Source organism: Leguminivora glycinivorella, chromosome 10, assembly GCF_023078275.1.
Source record: "Leguminivora glycinivorella isolate SPB_JAAS2020 chromosome 10, LegGlyc_1.1, whole genome shotgun sequence".
Classification (NCBI taxonomy): Eukaryota; Metazoa; Arthropoda; class Insecta; order Lepidoptera; family Tortricidae; genus Leguminivora; species Leguminivora glycinivorella.
This window is the reverse complement of record NC_062980.1, coordinates 12,674,504-12,690,537: the sequence shown is the minus strand read 5'-3', so window position 1 is coordinate 12,690,537 and position 16,034 is coordinate 12,674,504. Positions and strand designations below refer to the sequence as shown.

The following is a 16,034-nucleotide window of genomic DNA, read 5'->3' as shown; positions in this document are numbered from 1 at the left end:
CTGTAACAGCTAATCAAGAACGATTTAATGGGCTGACAAAGCCCATACAAAAAAAACCGGCCAAGTGCGAGTCGGACTCGCCCACCGAGGGTTCCGTACAAACTTTCTTTCAAACTACCTAGTAAAAATAATCTCATATTTTCATATAACTCTAATGACTTGACTAGAAGACAAAAGTATAGGCACTAATGAGTATTATTGTGTATAGCGCCATCTCCCGGTCAATTTGCTAACTAATTTGCGCGACCTGGTTTTTTAGGGTTTTTCAGGGATAATTCTTTATAATGTTAACCGATTTAAATAGTTTTTACTTTATTGGACAGAAGATGGTTTACGTAACATCTCGCATTAATTTGAAGTACGATATACATCCGCAAGGGTGGGTAAATTTAAAGTAAAAATCTGAAAAGTTTTTTGTGAATTAAAAAAAAAGTATTCAAAATAAAAACACGATTATATTTTTCCTGTAATATTTAGCATAAAACCAATGTTTACTAAAATTTTCATAATTTTTCGTTGGTAAACTTCGGAGATAAGGGGGGGGGGAACGGTATTTTTTTTTACATTTTCCTTCAAAATTCTTTTTTTTCCACAACAAAAAAATTATAAAAAATAGCTTATTTACGTTCAATTTGAGCTCTTTCCAACGATACCCCACTTGACCTAGTAACTTGAAATTTACAGTTTGCCCCCCTTTCATTTTGGCCATTTTCTACAATTAAAATTAATATATTTAAAAAAATTATACTTTCTATTTGTAGAGGTTTACAATGTTCATAACTATTCCAAATTTCAAGTTGATAGCAGTAGTAGTTCTCGAGATATTTAGGAATGTGACAGACGGACAGACAGACGGACAGAGTCGCACCATAAGGGTTCCTGTTGTACCTTTTTGGTACGGAACCCTAAAAAGCGTACCCCTGAAATGTATGGACATTTTAGGCTTAAAACTAAATGGCGCTGTTCGCAGCCTGGAATTGACCAAAATCATATTTTCCCCAAATATTTTTGCGTGTTTTTATTTTTTATAAGAACAAATGACATAATTTTAGAACCATGACATAGACATAGACATTTTATTAATAATATTATAAATATTACACGTTCATCAATAAAATTATTTAACAGCAATTAAATTTAATTAACACAATTTCAGTCTAATTATAATTTCTAATATTTAATTGAAAGATGCATTCATTGATTATATTTAATACATAAGTATGATATGTCATTTAGATTTGTTAATTGAACTTAATTGGATTTTATACATTATTATTATTTTATTCTAATATAAGTTATTTGGTAGGTCAAAGAACTCTTTTATGTCATAGAAGGAGTATTCTAAGAGCCATCTTCTTAACTTTTTTAAAAATTGGTGGTACTGCCTGCATTTTTTATTTCTGCTGGTAGTTTGTTGAAGACTCTAGGTCCTATGTGAGACATGATTTTAGACGACTTAGTCAGTTTGGTAGTATGAGTTTGGAGTTGATTTTTCGAGCCCTGTCTGGTGCGAGTGATTTTTTGAACGGGTAAGAGTCCAAATTTTCATTTCACGTCAATACACATTTTGAAAAAAAAAATAAAGTAGGCGTCATCAGTGTACCTAGTTATGATAGTATTTAATAGGTGGCGCACAAAAATCGAGGTACGATTCTTAGTATGAAGCACGTATGAATAAAATCCTATATTGGGTGTGTTTAGTAAAACGTCCCACTTTGTCGGTTATCATTAAGGCGAGATTTGCTTGTATCTTTATATGAATAAACGGACAAAGCGATTTTATAGCAATCAACAAAGTGGAACGTTTTCCCGTGAACGCTCATTATAAAATAATCCTTAGGCTAAACCATAGTTATTTGTTTAACAAGGGGGCAAAGTTGTTTAACCGCACGTGCCAATATTGTTACCCGAGCAAGGGAAAGATTCCAATATTTTCGTGTGTTAGTGGAATCTTGAGCGTTGCGAGGGTTTCAAGGCACGAAGGTTAAATTAACTTTGCCACCGAGTGAAACACTAAATTTTTCACCACACCAACACAGATTTATCTATATTTAGAAAAGTGATTCAGGATGTCAGATAGATTTGGTTCCTTGTTTCATCCGCTACTGTTGATGATGACTGTACCTACATTGTTTACAATGCGTGTTTGACTTGTGATGTCTGGCTGATATTTTTTGCAGTGCAGTGAGTTCGTATTTTCTTTTTTTCCACTGAGCATAAGCATGAGCGAGATAGATGGATTTATTCTGAACTACGGATACTTATGATTTTATTTCCGTAAGTATTCAAAAGCTAAGTTTACTCAAGCATATACATGTAATATAATAACCGATGAGCAAATTCCGTATTTTTATTTTATATGTCTACAATTTATTAGAATTTTTAAATTGCACTTAGACCCATATATGCAAAGTCAAAAACTTATGATTTCAATAACTTAAATTCTCTGAGAAATGCCTCAAGATTTATACAACCTTATTCATAACTGTACTCTAAAGTTATCAAGCCGATAAAGTTCGTTTGTCACTTTCCGACGTATTAGTGTGATAGAAAAGCACAAACAAACTTTAGAGTACATTAATGAATAAGGGGGATAGACTTTATAGTTCAATTTATGTCAGCCTTATTGTAATCCTAAAAAGAAATTAATTAGTGACACTATTACACTCATTTAAACTGATCATTTATAGTATCTATAGGTACTAAATAAAAAGCAACTAATTCAACAGTGGTCAATCCCGGAATCGAAGTCGTCTTCAGGTTACGTGCCCAACGCGTCGTCCTGTAACGTTACGGCCGGTGGACTTAATCGTTTTTTCTTTACTGTATGATATCTATTTCAGTTTATTATAGGTATTAAACTGGGTCGTGTGCGGTTACTATTATTTTCATATATGTTTATTGTTTATATAAATATATATTATTATTTATGTATTTAGGTATAAGTATTGCATTCATTTTTAGAGTAGGGATGTATATTATGTGTATATATATATACCGTTGCACTTTAGTTGTTTGTCTACCATCTATTTTCCTCTCTCAGTTATTCTAAGGTTAGCTGGAAGAGATCCCTAAAGGGATAAGCTCGCCTTTGTACATAACCGTTATAATTATTCTCTGTACATGTAATTTGTTCTGTACAATAAAGTGTTTACTACTACTACTAGGTACATACGATAATTTCTTAAACCAGAGCACCAAACTTTACAAACAATACCCTGCACTAATAAACGGAAAGATTAAAATAACACTGACTAAAATTGCAGCGCATTGGCGACGTACTATTTTGAGCTTGTTGCCTACCTCATTAAGAGTTCGCAATTAAAACTTGGGAATCGGGCCGCGCGAACACTCTGCGAGAATCGGCCAAACGGCTGCGCCAATCCCCTCAGTTTTCGGCAATCAGCAATCAGGCTTGGATAATCTTTCATTAGGACACGGATAATTTCCGCGTTTTCAGATTTAAATTTTATTTGGAAATGAAATATTTTTGGCTTTTTGACTCTTGTTAATCGCAAACATAGTAAAACCACTCGCAAGTACCTCCAGTCTCTCTTTCGATGGTAAGCGATCACTGCCGCCCATGGACACCCGGAACACCAGAAGGATCGGAAACATAATCATAATGGTTTGACTATTTTAGAATAAGGTTGTAATATCTACTATTTTTTTTACTATATTGTCGAGAAAATGAATGATGTCTGAAGTCTTAGGCTCCCCACAGACAGTCTTAAAAATTCATAATCTTAAAAAAAACTTGTATGCAATCTGACAGTTCAGATCTGTCAGTGTCTTGTCAGTGTCAGTTTGAACTGTCAGATTGCATACAAGTTTTTTTTAAGATTATGAATTTTTAAGACTGTCTGTGGGGAGCCTTAAACAAGAAAAATATGGGCAATGCTTTCACTTAGATCGAAAAATGTATGTGCTACTAACAATACGTCAGGCGTTTTGGTAATAACATCTACATACTTACCTACACTGTAAACTCTAGAATTATTAGTAGGTAATTTCATTTGTTAAGTTATAGATATGTAGTTATCAAAGAACATATTAAGTTGAAGATAGTTATCGTTAATAATGAATAAAATAAAATAGCAAATTCACAAAATATGTATTTGATAAAATAGTTAGGTACATAATATCTTGTTAAAGAGATAAATCTGTCTGGCGTTTTTCGCTCAGACTATATTTGTCTTGTATCCCCTTACGTATTATATCAATTTTTTTATATGTGTTGGAATCGTCGTTGTTGAACAAAAGAAACTTTTCAATTAACTTAGCGGCTTCAAGTGCTTGTTGCATCGTTGGCGGTGGTTCAGAAACTTCCACATTACCTTCCTTATTTTCCTTACTTTTTGACACTAAATCAACATTAACTTTTGGTTTCAGAGACACTTTATTAATGCATTTATTGTTCACGTCCATATCGACATCTTGCACCTCACCGTTCAGTTTATTGTAGATGATTTTGTGGCGTTGCTTAAATTTTCCGAGCCAACCTTCCGATGCCTTAAAGTCACTTATGCCAAGTTGTTTGGCAAATTTCATAGCCTTGGCTTTAATAATTGGCCCTGATATAGGTACATTACTCTGGCGCTGATTCTGGTACCAGGACAAAATTGCTTTATCCAGCTCTTCAAATTTTGGCTTTTTTAATTTTTTACTAATAGACCTTCCCTCCAGTCCGGCCTGCAGAATTTTCTCCTTGTTTTTCCAAATGGTAGTAACAGTAGAGCGACTCAGTTTAAAACGTCTCTCAACGGCACTAATTTTTCCTCCCTCTTCAATCGCTCGAATCACGCAAATTTTTTCGTCAACACACAACACTTTTCTCTTACTGGCCATGTTAACAGTTTAAAAGTTGGCTTACGACTGATGGTTTAGGACTTATCTAACGAAGGAATGGCGGAAAAATAAAGGGATCATGGTAATAAAAGTTACCTGGATGTAAATAACTTTCTGGTGAACCTTATGCGTGTAGCCTTACTTAATAATGAGCACGTGGTAATTAATGAAAATAAAAGAATGACGGCTGGTTCGGGACCCAGATGTTTCGGCCTGAATGGTTTTATTGGCACCTTTTGTAACATCGTAAGATAACATAAACAAAACAATTCATGTGCGTTACAAAATAGGCATTCGACGACAAAAGCAGGCAGGTATCAGAAAAAGCTACCCAAATGATAATGTTTGTTTTCTCATTAGACTTATCAATAAATTGGACTTATTCAAAACTCTCTTTGTTTTCTCAGTTTGTAACTCTCATGGCAACTCAGTAGACCACAATGAAAATAGTAGATTGTGTAACAAGGGAACAAAATGAAATATTTACGGCGAGGGTGTTTATTAAATCCTGAACGAAGAAAAGCAGTGAGGGATTCAAGTACTAACAGCAACACTCTTAGCTAACCATCGCTAGACGTTATGCCCTTGTAATAAGGATTACAAACATTGGCAACACTGTTACAGCTAACAGTGTTGCCAATGGTACGCCGAAGGTTAAAAATAATTTTTCCCCTCACTAGCTCGGAAACACGTATTTTGTCCTTTAATACCAGCGGGTAAAAACGCATTTTATCCACTAGTGGGTAAAGTAATTTGACCTTGAATAAAGTCAAATTAACTGCTTTAAAATTGACAAAAGTAGGTGAATCTAGTAATAAAGATGATTTACCACCTGCGGAACTACTGGAAGCAGTGATAAACGCATTTTTTGCGTTGTAGTTTCCTCGCTATAGTGAGGGGAAAAGTTTTGTGTTACACTCGGGTGCAAATGTATTTTACTTCTCGTGTGTTAAAAAACTCGCAAGTTCAGGATTCTATTCTCGAACCACTCGCTTCGCTCGTGGTTTGCCCCCTTGTATAACAAATAACTATTGCTACTGCCAATTGTAACGAAATATTTTACGATACAAGTACGGAAAAAAGGGAATTTGAAACGATAAATTAAAACACAACCGAAGGGAATAGTTTAAATCTACGCCAGTTACGAAATCTATGTTCACACTTGTAAGTTTCGACCTGACAAGAAATGTACTAGGTACTAGGTACCTACTTTGCGAACTAGTGCGGAAAAAAGTACTATAATATGTACAACATACCATAATACATATTATATGTACAAATTTTATAATACACCAATTTTTCTTTAGATTTACATACAGATGTAATACGAAAAGATTTGCCTTCGTATTGTTACGGAAACGTATGAACGTATGCTACTTCATTCAGATGTAATGACATTGACTGAAATGCGCACACTAGCATGACTAGCATGACAAATACGAACGTTTCCGGAAAAACACGAAGGAAACCCTTTTCGCACTACATCTGTACATTACTAGCGTAAGCTTTATAGACATCGTTACCTATAATAATCAATAATCATAAAAAGTTTCACTGCAATTTCATGTTCAACATTTCATTCCCAAGCTTCAGCTTAACTAAGTGTGAACTCCAAGCGAGAAGTGTCCAAATTCGCCGCTTAGATCTCGGTTTCTCAGTTACCGCAACTTTGAGATGGGACGCTAACTCGCGCCTAACTTATGTACCCACTTGGTAGGTGTTGCTTCATTAATCTATGGGCTACCACTTACACAGTTTATACGTTTAATTTATTATATCCTTGCTTATATGGGGCAAGGCATGGGTTTGTATGAGCGAGCGGTCTGACCTAGTGGATAGTGTATGTGTGTGCTGGAAAGACTATTTATTTGTATATGTCATGAGTATAAATAATGATATGTATTTTCCTTAGTCAAGAGTGCTACAGATGCACTGGAAAGACAAATACTTGCATTAATCCCACGGGGCATAATGTCTAAAAAGTGGTAACTCCAATTACCTACTACTCTCAAGTTTCTCAAGAATTCTGATGCAATTTTTCCTGGTTATAACAGTATTATTGATTTTTTGAGACGATATACCTCTAAGTTTCTGGCTATCTGGCCAATCCATATCGTACCTATCTAGTTCGCTCGTAACACAAAGCATTCCTTCAGACTATTTACCTAAGTACTCGTACGTAGCATAATCCCCATGTACACTGTTTTTGCTACTCACCCACAAATTATGAATTGACTCTTTAAAGTTTTTCAAAAATGGGCACGGTCAAAGATGCCATCAGCATATTGTTTACCTCTTTAATCTAAACAAAAAGTTTCGCATCATATTATAATACTGTACCTACTGATATGTATCTGTAGTTAGCGTACCCTTGCTCGCTTGAAAAATACTACACTAGAGGCCATCATTTTAGTTTGACGTCACTAGAAACATTTCGTCCATTGTCATCTTTTATTTCATGATATTTAATTAATTGTCTCAGAGTTTTCAAGAACATTTCAAGGTTCAATATTGTACTGACTGGTATGTGTATGAGTCATCCGCCATTTGTACAAATAATAAAAGACCGTGGTTTAGTGCGTATTAACACGTTACATTTATTGATACATTTTATTAAAAATCCTTAATTTAATACTAAAATATGGACTCAATTAAAAAGTCATTTGTTACAAGAAAAAATATACAAAAGTCTACAAAATTGCTTTTTATGAACGGACTGGCAAAATGCAGTCATACTACGTCATAATCGACTTTATAATAATTAATAACATCTGTTACAGTTACAGATATCGAGAGTGATGTTTTCTTGTTTGTATGCATTATTACAAGAAGTCCCTTTAATGGTATCTTCAAAACATTGTTTCTGACTTGATAATAAAACGAAAGTTTAATCCCATTCATACATTGGGGATTCTAGGTGGGTTTGAGTAACAAGTTAAAAGATCACTTAAAGTCAGTTTGTTAACTGACAATGAAATCGTTATTTTTTACTTACACCACCACACAAAAACAAATATTTTTATGGTCACAACTAAAAAAATAGCTTGCGTTTTAAATTAGAAAACTACGACTATTTATTTATTTAAAAATTCGTTACAATGGACGGAATTAGACAAGATCTAAAGTAATAACATTAGTAAAGCTATATATGACTTTTTACACGACACAGCTTACATATACAGTTAACAGTTTTAATAATATAGTTAACGTCGCTGATTAGAACTTAACGAAAGCGTTTATAGACTCAGTCTGCGTTTGACTTTTCAATTCGTAAATAAAATGGCATGCATGAAATTTCCATAATTGTATCTAATAATCTCTAATTTTCTCCATCACTCTGTAGTTACTTCTCCTCCGTTCGGCTGTGTACCCATTCTTAGATTCATATCCCACCGGAGACGATCGTATGCCATTTTCGATGTACTTTACGTTTGACAAAGGCTCGCCTTTGTAACCGCGGCTCTTCGTTACCGAGTTCACTTCCCGTGATTCGATAATCTCTTTCGACCGACCGTCTCTTGAAGGTACAATTTTCTTGCTTACTGTTTCTACTGTGTCTGTGATACTAGGTCGCTCGGGGTCGCCTGTACGTGTCGTGTACCTGTACGTTTCCGAATAGTTGTCACTGCTGTTGCTGCCCCGGCGGATAGCTGGGGACTTGAGGCGAGTTTCCATACGCGATACGAACGGGCTTGTTTCTCTGTTCAATGACTCTGTTTTGTACACAGGTATTTTACGCTCTTCGGATATTCTTTCCTTATAATGTGGGGACGGAGTATAACGAGACAGTCTGCTGCCATCTGACTCATCTTCTGCGTGCAACGTCTGGTATAGGTCTGGTGCTCGCTCCCGTAATCCTTTGAGGAACATTTTCTTTTTGTCTGTCTCATCATACGATTTAGAGTATCCGTTGCTGTGTCCATTAGTAATTGGTGTAGTTTTGCCATAGCGAGCACCGAATAAACCATCCCGTCTGCGTTCAGTTTCACGAGATACGGCATCAGCAAGGTCACGTTGACTTCTGTTGATAATTGACACAATACCAGGACTCTTGAGTTGTTCAGGAGTTTCATCTAGCCGACTGAGATGGGGGTTTGATTTATACATGGTTGAGTAGTTTCGGTTCATTCCGGATACGTAGCGGGGGTGGGTCTCCTGTTCAGGAGCGCCCATAGCAAAACTCTTGCTCCTGTTTAACGCCTTATAGGTCCGAGCAGGTTTAGCCGGACCTGGCGGGTAACCGTTGACCTTGACGTCCGGCGAGGTTGTCACGTGGGAGACGTTGACGGCGCTACTGGACCTCTTGCTCGGCGTCAATCGGTGCCAGTACTTGTTAGAACTGGGCTTTTCGGCGGATTTCTCCTTGCGCTCGTGTAGCTTGCGCGGCAGCGTCTGTGCGCTGCGCGAGTAATCCTCCTCGGGCTCGCTGTTCGGATTCAGTCGACTAGTTGAATGACTGAATCGACCCAATGTGCTCGAGAATTGGACTCTGAAAAAAACAAGTTGCTCTATAAATCATTTGTTTTTTGCAAGTTTAAAACTAACAAAAAATAAGTTGGTTGTTGACAAGACGATCTGAGCCCACGTACGATGTTTATTATCTCTCCCGTGTCGCAAAAACTCGCATACTAATAATTGGATTTAATGGGGAATCTCCTCCTACGCGCCTAACGACCATGCTTTGTTTAGAGATACGTACTTGGCTCAACACCGGTGTCGTTAAGCGATGGTACCTACGCCCGAGCCTGACCCAAAACAATTTACCATGCCGTCACGTACGTACTACCTTCAACTATACAGCTTGATTACAAATATTAGGGCCCATTTCGTGAACCACCATTGTGCAGGTAGGTATATAAAGCCGAGATAACCCTGTAATAAATAAGCTTCTCTAAATTGAATAGCGCGTAGTAATGTCTACTGTATGTTATTCAGTATTTATATAAAGTAAACCGCCGCCGCACGTTGCACGATACAAATCACGTGTAGTTTGAATAATTGCATCGCAAACGACCACGTACTCTGTGTGTAGGTCTGTCGGACAATTTTATTGGTATCGTTAACGCTAATTTGTTATATTATGTACTGTGATGCATGCATGTATGTCTGAATCTATACATACAAAAAGTTTTATCGATAAATGTTGACCGTAATACCAGAGTGAGCCTTACATTATACAACTCTTTGTATAGGTTTAACCTTGCTTTTAGGTTCCTAAAAAAACTTTATTACCTGTATTTTTACATGAGCAATATTTTAAATTGACATGACAGGTGCAATCAAGACTGAGTTCCAATCGATTATTTAATATTCCGCAAAGATAATTGTATCAAACTAATTTGCATGCCGTCAACCCACACCTGTACAGGTACGTACAGCTGTTGTTTACCGAGTACATTTCCTAGGCATGAGCAATAATCGTTGGACACTGTCCCGATCGGGCGATTCCGCCTTCGTTCGGCTCTCATTGCTACGTCGCAATTATTGTTTGGCACTACTTAATGTTCCTTTGCTTGCGCTAACACAGATAAGATAATTACTTGATTTTTGACAGCCCTATATAGTCGAAAGGTATTGTTCTATGCATTACAAAAAGACAACACGATTCCGTTGAATCGTTGTCATACTTTAGTTTTGAAGGAAGTGTCCTCTCTGTACGTAAGCACTATTTTTTTCTGTGGCGTGAGTAAGATTGTCTCGCAACTTTATCAGTCTTAATAAAACGCCAGTGAGTCAGCGTTCGTCAACTAAATAAGGGTTTCATTGTAAATAAAATGCTCATTTGCCCTTACTTGGCGCGCCATGGACGCGTATCGAAAAGGCAAGATATGCCGGAACGTTGCTGATTAAAACGCCGCGCTTTGATTGATTCAGAAGGTTGTGCAAATGTGCAATTATTATGGCGCTTGGATGTTTTTAATAATAAGTAAATGTCTTTGTTCTTGCGGCAAATTAGATGAAACGAGGTTTAGTTAGAGATGTTTTGCTTGATGAGCAGTTTTATGAAACTTTTTGAAGAATATTAGTAGGTAACTATGTTCTAAAAATCTAGTATTTAAGTAATTTCACAAGGTGAAAAGGCATACCTACAACATATTTAGCTTATAGACCTAAGTAATTTAACCTAATTAAAATTAAAGGAATTCTAGTTATGTTCTATCACATAACTACAACTGTCTTCACGCTCATTTTCATTAAAATTGGATCAGCGCTTTCTGCATAACTCATAGAATAGACAAAAATTACTTTTCTTTGTATTTCTGTAGGGACCAGTATAAAATCAAAGTCTATCAACTCGTTTCATAGTAAATAAATATCATAATCATAAAGCAATATTACACAAATATACTAAGTCCCACAAGCTCGTGTTGAGAGGACTTTTCTAAATAGAATATCAACATTATTTCTAAGTCAAGCTATCCTCCAGTCCTTAAACGTAGCTCGAATGCATAGTAATAATTATTAGAATGTAACTTGGTCAGACTCGCTTGCACAATCTACACGAGATCCTTAGAAAGTTAGCAAATTCGCTTTTTCGGTAAGAACAAACGTAATACAATGTTTCTAAAAGAATACGCCAGTTTCCTCTAAATTGGCTAAAGAGACTTGAGGTCTCTTAGACGTTATGATATTTGCTTTTTATAACAAATACAATAAGATTCGCTGTCTGAGAGATACAACAAGATTTAAAGACAAGGTAAGTTTTTGTAGTTTTGAAAGTTAAAAGTTACTTACTTGATTAAGATTTTTTCTTTAGGCACGAGCTTAAGTACCTAACTATGAATTCAATTTTATTTTATCTGTATGGTACAATTCTCAATATGATGCCAATGTTTGGTCTGACCGTAAATCCCCATCGTATTCATATAAGTAAATCATTGAATTTTCTGATCTCAGTCGGATATCACCTGATATTCTAGTTGGACCCTAAAATTCGCCATAAATGTATTCTAATGCGAAACATAAAGGCATCATAATTAAAGTAGGACTGTGGGCGGCTTTATCGATAGGCGTCTGGGCAAGCTTCTATTTAAGATTTAATTGATTTTTTGTTTGAATATCACAGGATTGACGCTATCATAAACTAAATATCTATTTGCCTGTTTGTATAAGAGAATAAAATTAAATTGTTGCTTTGTTGTTATTGTAGTGTGTGGGTGTGGACTTACCGATCTCTGTGGTCACGGGTGTCGTTGTTGGCGGCGCGTCTCGGACTGCCCTCGTACTTGTGCTCGCGGCCGTAGATGCTGGGCGCGAAGGGGTCCTCGCCGAGGTAGTAGCGGTGCGGCGGCGCGGCGGGGGGCGCCAGCTCGCCGCCGTACTGCCGGTACGTCCGCGAGGAATGCTCCGGCGACGGTGTGCGCGAATTACGCCACCGCGCGCGACGCTCCGCGGACGCCGATCGGATCTTCCCGACTAACTTCCTGATCGAGTTGCCGATCGCCGACCCGACTGATTTCCGCGCCGGCGAGGGACGGCGGCTATTCTCCGCGAAACGCGTCTTTTGATTCTGCTTGCGCTCGTCGCGTTCCCGCCGCCTGGGAGGCGTGCGATCCCTGTCGGAACTTCCGCGCCGCTCCCTCGGCGGGGAGTAATCCGGCGGCGGCTCCGTGGTTCCTTCCTCGCGGCTGTCGCGAGATCTACCTGAATTTTCATTACGGGAGGAACTTCTATATCCACTGTCGTAACGATTTTCCTCTGAAAGTCGCTGTTGCTGTTTTAAGTGCCTTTTTCTTTCAGGGGCGACCGGTGGCCTGTAATCATCTTCGACCGATGGTTCGCGGTATGCTCGATCGACATCTAAAGGCCGGAAAGGTGAGCCGCGTGGCGGACTATGCATGGTCGACGACGATACGTAGGCGGAGTCGTCGCGCGAGGGCGGATGACGGCGGCCGATAGGCGATGTCCTTCCCTGCGGCATGTCTCGCTTCCCGTACACATGTCTCGGCGAAGATCCGTTTAACTGATCGTCACTAGTGTAAGGAGAGCGCACTGCTGGTGGGGACGGGGACGAACTGCGGGGCTCAGGCATTATAGGCTTACTGGCCCGCCGCTGTGACCAGTCTGCTACACCTTTGAAGTATCCGCCGGTTCTGTTCACTACGGGGGCTGGTCGTTCGTCAGAAGGCGTCGAGGACTTAGTTTTCCTCAAAACTCGGTCACCGTACACGGGCGGCGGGGGTACAGCTGTCTTTCCGTAATATTCCTCGTCATCGGCTTTCTTTGCGTAGTAAGTATCGGGTCGCCGACCTATTTCTTCGGCGATGGAATCGTGTGAGGATCTGGATTCACTTCCGAAGTGACTTTCGAGCCACTTGGAGGTTTCCTTTTTTCGTGTTTCTTCCTCAACGTCGAAGTCCAGGGGGCGTTTGTAGTCCTTGTCGTGATCTGGAAGCAAAGATCGCGGTGAGTGATCACGGTCAGTGAGATCGAGAGTGGTGCGCGACGCGGGCGCTCGCGCACGGTGCCGCGGCAGAATGCCCGCTTAACCGCATCCTCACACACATGCTAGCCATGGCGTAATCGTTCAGTCAATATATTTGCCAAACTTGTGAAGGTCAATGCGATGCAAAGACCGGTGACCGGTTAACCGGTGTGAGACAGTGCTAGTAAGTTATTCACAGAATAATAATTTCTGGGTCACTATTTGTTTTGTGTTTACAGTGATGTTATGTAACAGTATACCGTGAACAAAAGGTGCAGAAGAAAAGTGACATGAACCCATGAATAACAGACTATTTGACATTATTATCACCTAATTTTAATACTAAAGTCTAATTCTGAAAGATAAATAAGGTAAAGTGGGGGAAGCTTGAAGGGCTTATCTTTAGGGGTAAGACGAAATATGTTCAGTATGACGAAGCATTGCAAGGGCGGCTTTCTGTCTTACCCCACATAAAAACCCTTCAATCTTATTCGGGTCATAACTCGGTCTCCAGCTTTTATTAATACCTTTATTGACAAAAAGTTATTCATTTAAAAATCCCTGAAACTCCTAAGTCTAAAATGACATTTAAATTTTAAATTTGTACTTTAAGCGCTTAGCTGATTTTTGGGTAAAAAAAAACTGAATAATTAGTTTAGTTCAATTTTATAGGAATTTCACTAAGGGATGAGCCCTTAAGATTAGCCCTAAATCGAACTTAATATACCTATTCCTAATTGAGGAAAATTTCATTAAGGGACCTTATTCAGTATCATAAAATTATTATTAAATAGCATGTGATTATTATTTTAAGCATGAATAACATGATGGATAGAAACCGGGGATTTCACGCCGGTTTATTACACTAGTTTCACAATTTGCAAGAAATAATCAAATAAATTACAACTACTATTTTAACCACCTTGGCATTTAAATTAGTGTAGCAACGAATAGTGAATGTAAAATTTTGTCACACAAGTTAAAATTTTCGTCTTCAATCATATTTGCTCACTGGCCATAAATAGTACATTACATCAGAGGCCGGGAAAATGAGGATTTCCGGCCAAGTGGGTATATACGGCCGAGCGAGCGCGCGAGCGAGGCCGGATAGGGATACGAGGCCGGGAATCCGTTTTCACGCCGAGGCATGTATAGTGCTTTTCTCAAACATACAATGAAATAAACAAAAATGCTCTAAAGGACAATATTTTATAAAAAAAAAGTTACTTTGCAGGCCTAGGCCTAAAAAATAATATGAAATCCCTTTACAGTCCTCTCGAGTTGTTGCGCCCAAAAAGCGATACTTCCCAGCCCATTTTAAGGAACGTAAAGACAATATTTCATTCATTGCATGTTTGAGAAAAATATTTTTATTATATTATTTTTGTCATAAAACAAACATAAAACAAGGCTTCAATTACCTTTGAAATCGTTTAATCAAAACATCGATGCAAATAAAGTAAAATCTCGCGCGTGACCTCAGTGTGCCATCATGCCCATAAAGGCCTAAGTGGGTTGTTTTATAAACGTTTATATGCGTTTTTGGTCCAGACTGGAAGCTGCGTAGGCCCAATGACTGGCCTTATGCGGCCAGCAGATGGACAAGTAGTTTAAATGCCCACTTTGGTCCGCCGAGCCTTGTTTTATGCGCAGTGCGTAATTATGCCAAACAATGCGATTTTCACTGCTGGAGAAAGCGAGCAGTAAATATGTAAATGTGTATAGCCTCTGCCACTGAAATCCTACGAAATAACTGTAAATATAACAGCTTCCTAGTTTTTGTTATTTTATTAGTTAAACACTTATACGCGTGTGTAATAGCAGATTTAGTAGAAGAGTCTTTCATATCTAATATTTTAGAGCCCATTCACAAAGTGTAAGTATTGGATAGCTACCTAACAAAAACATTAACTCCAAGATAAAGCTTAGGACTTTATCTTGTAATAAATGAAGATTGTGAATTCGTCAGATAAGTGGCAAGTACTTTATTTAAAGAATTTAATTAGAAATTGTGAAACAGGCCCATATCAAACTGAGATTGCATTATTTTATAGATAGGTACCTACGTTTAAATACGTCCATGTCTCTCGGGAGTCTCGGGACCAGTTATTTTTAATCATCGATTGCTTCTAATGAACAAAATGTCATCTCAATCAAATAGATTGGTTTGAGTTCGTCAAGCAACAGTTTTCAGTGTTGCAACTGTTAGGCAGATTAGAGAAGCAAATATTGACGGGCCCACTCTACAATCGAGGATTGTTTGTATAGTCCACGTCATTGTACATTTTTGTACTCCGTTCCTTTCGCCGTGACAGTACTTTGTACTTTTATAGTTTAGTCTTGTTCAAACTAATCAATCAAAGTTTATCTATCCACTCTATTTTATACAAATCTCAATAAAGGTAAAAACGGACCGAAATTATATTCTTCTCAATTATCATATCTTATGTTTTATCTGCGGCCCTTACAGATAGGTACACTAAACTTCGACCCATTGGGATCTTTTGTGCAATTACTCGGCTATCCTGAGATCTTTCTGCTGATGATGAGATGTGTTTGATGATGAGAATCATTCTCTATATTAAGACTTATAAGTAAATTACGAATCTTAAAGCATGTTAAGCAAATATACTTAAACAAACTACCAATGCCGTTTGAAGCAAACATATTGATGTCAGTATGTATACTTTGTTAATGCATTATACATTTGATTGGAATTATACATTCGGCGAACATAATTTATGATTAAAAAAATATATGG

The 16,034-nt window shown here is 37.8% G+C and overlaps 1 protein-coding gene across 2 annotated transcripts in view; it reads right to left on the bottom strand.

The window, feature by feature from the left end:
- Positions 1-7,420: 7,420 nt before the first annotated feature.
- The window catches only part of LOC125230045 (serine/arginine repetitive matrix protein 1), a 176,546-nt gene continuing 167,932 nt past the window's right edge, over positions 7,421-16,034 (bottom strand). For both annotated transcript variants that reach the window (XM_048135027.1, XM_048135026.1), the window contains exons 11-12: positions 12,018-13,236; positions 7,421-9,337 (exon numbers count right to left, since the gene is read on the bottom strand). In XM_048135027.1, coding sequence (XP_047990984.1) covers positions 8,158-9,337; positions 12,018-13,236 — 2,399 coding nt within the window. In that variant the 3' untranslated portion in view covers positions 7,421-8,157. The remainder of the gene's footprint in view (positions 9,338-12,017; positions 13,237-16,034) is intronic.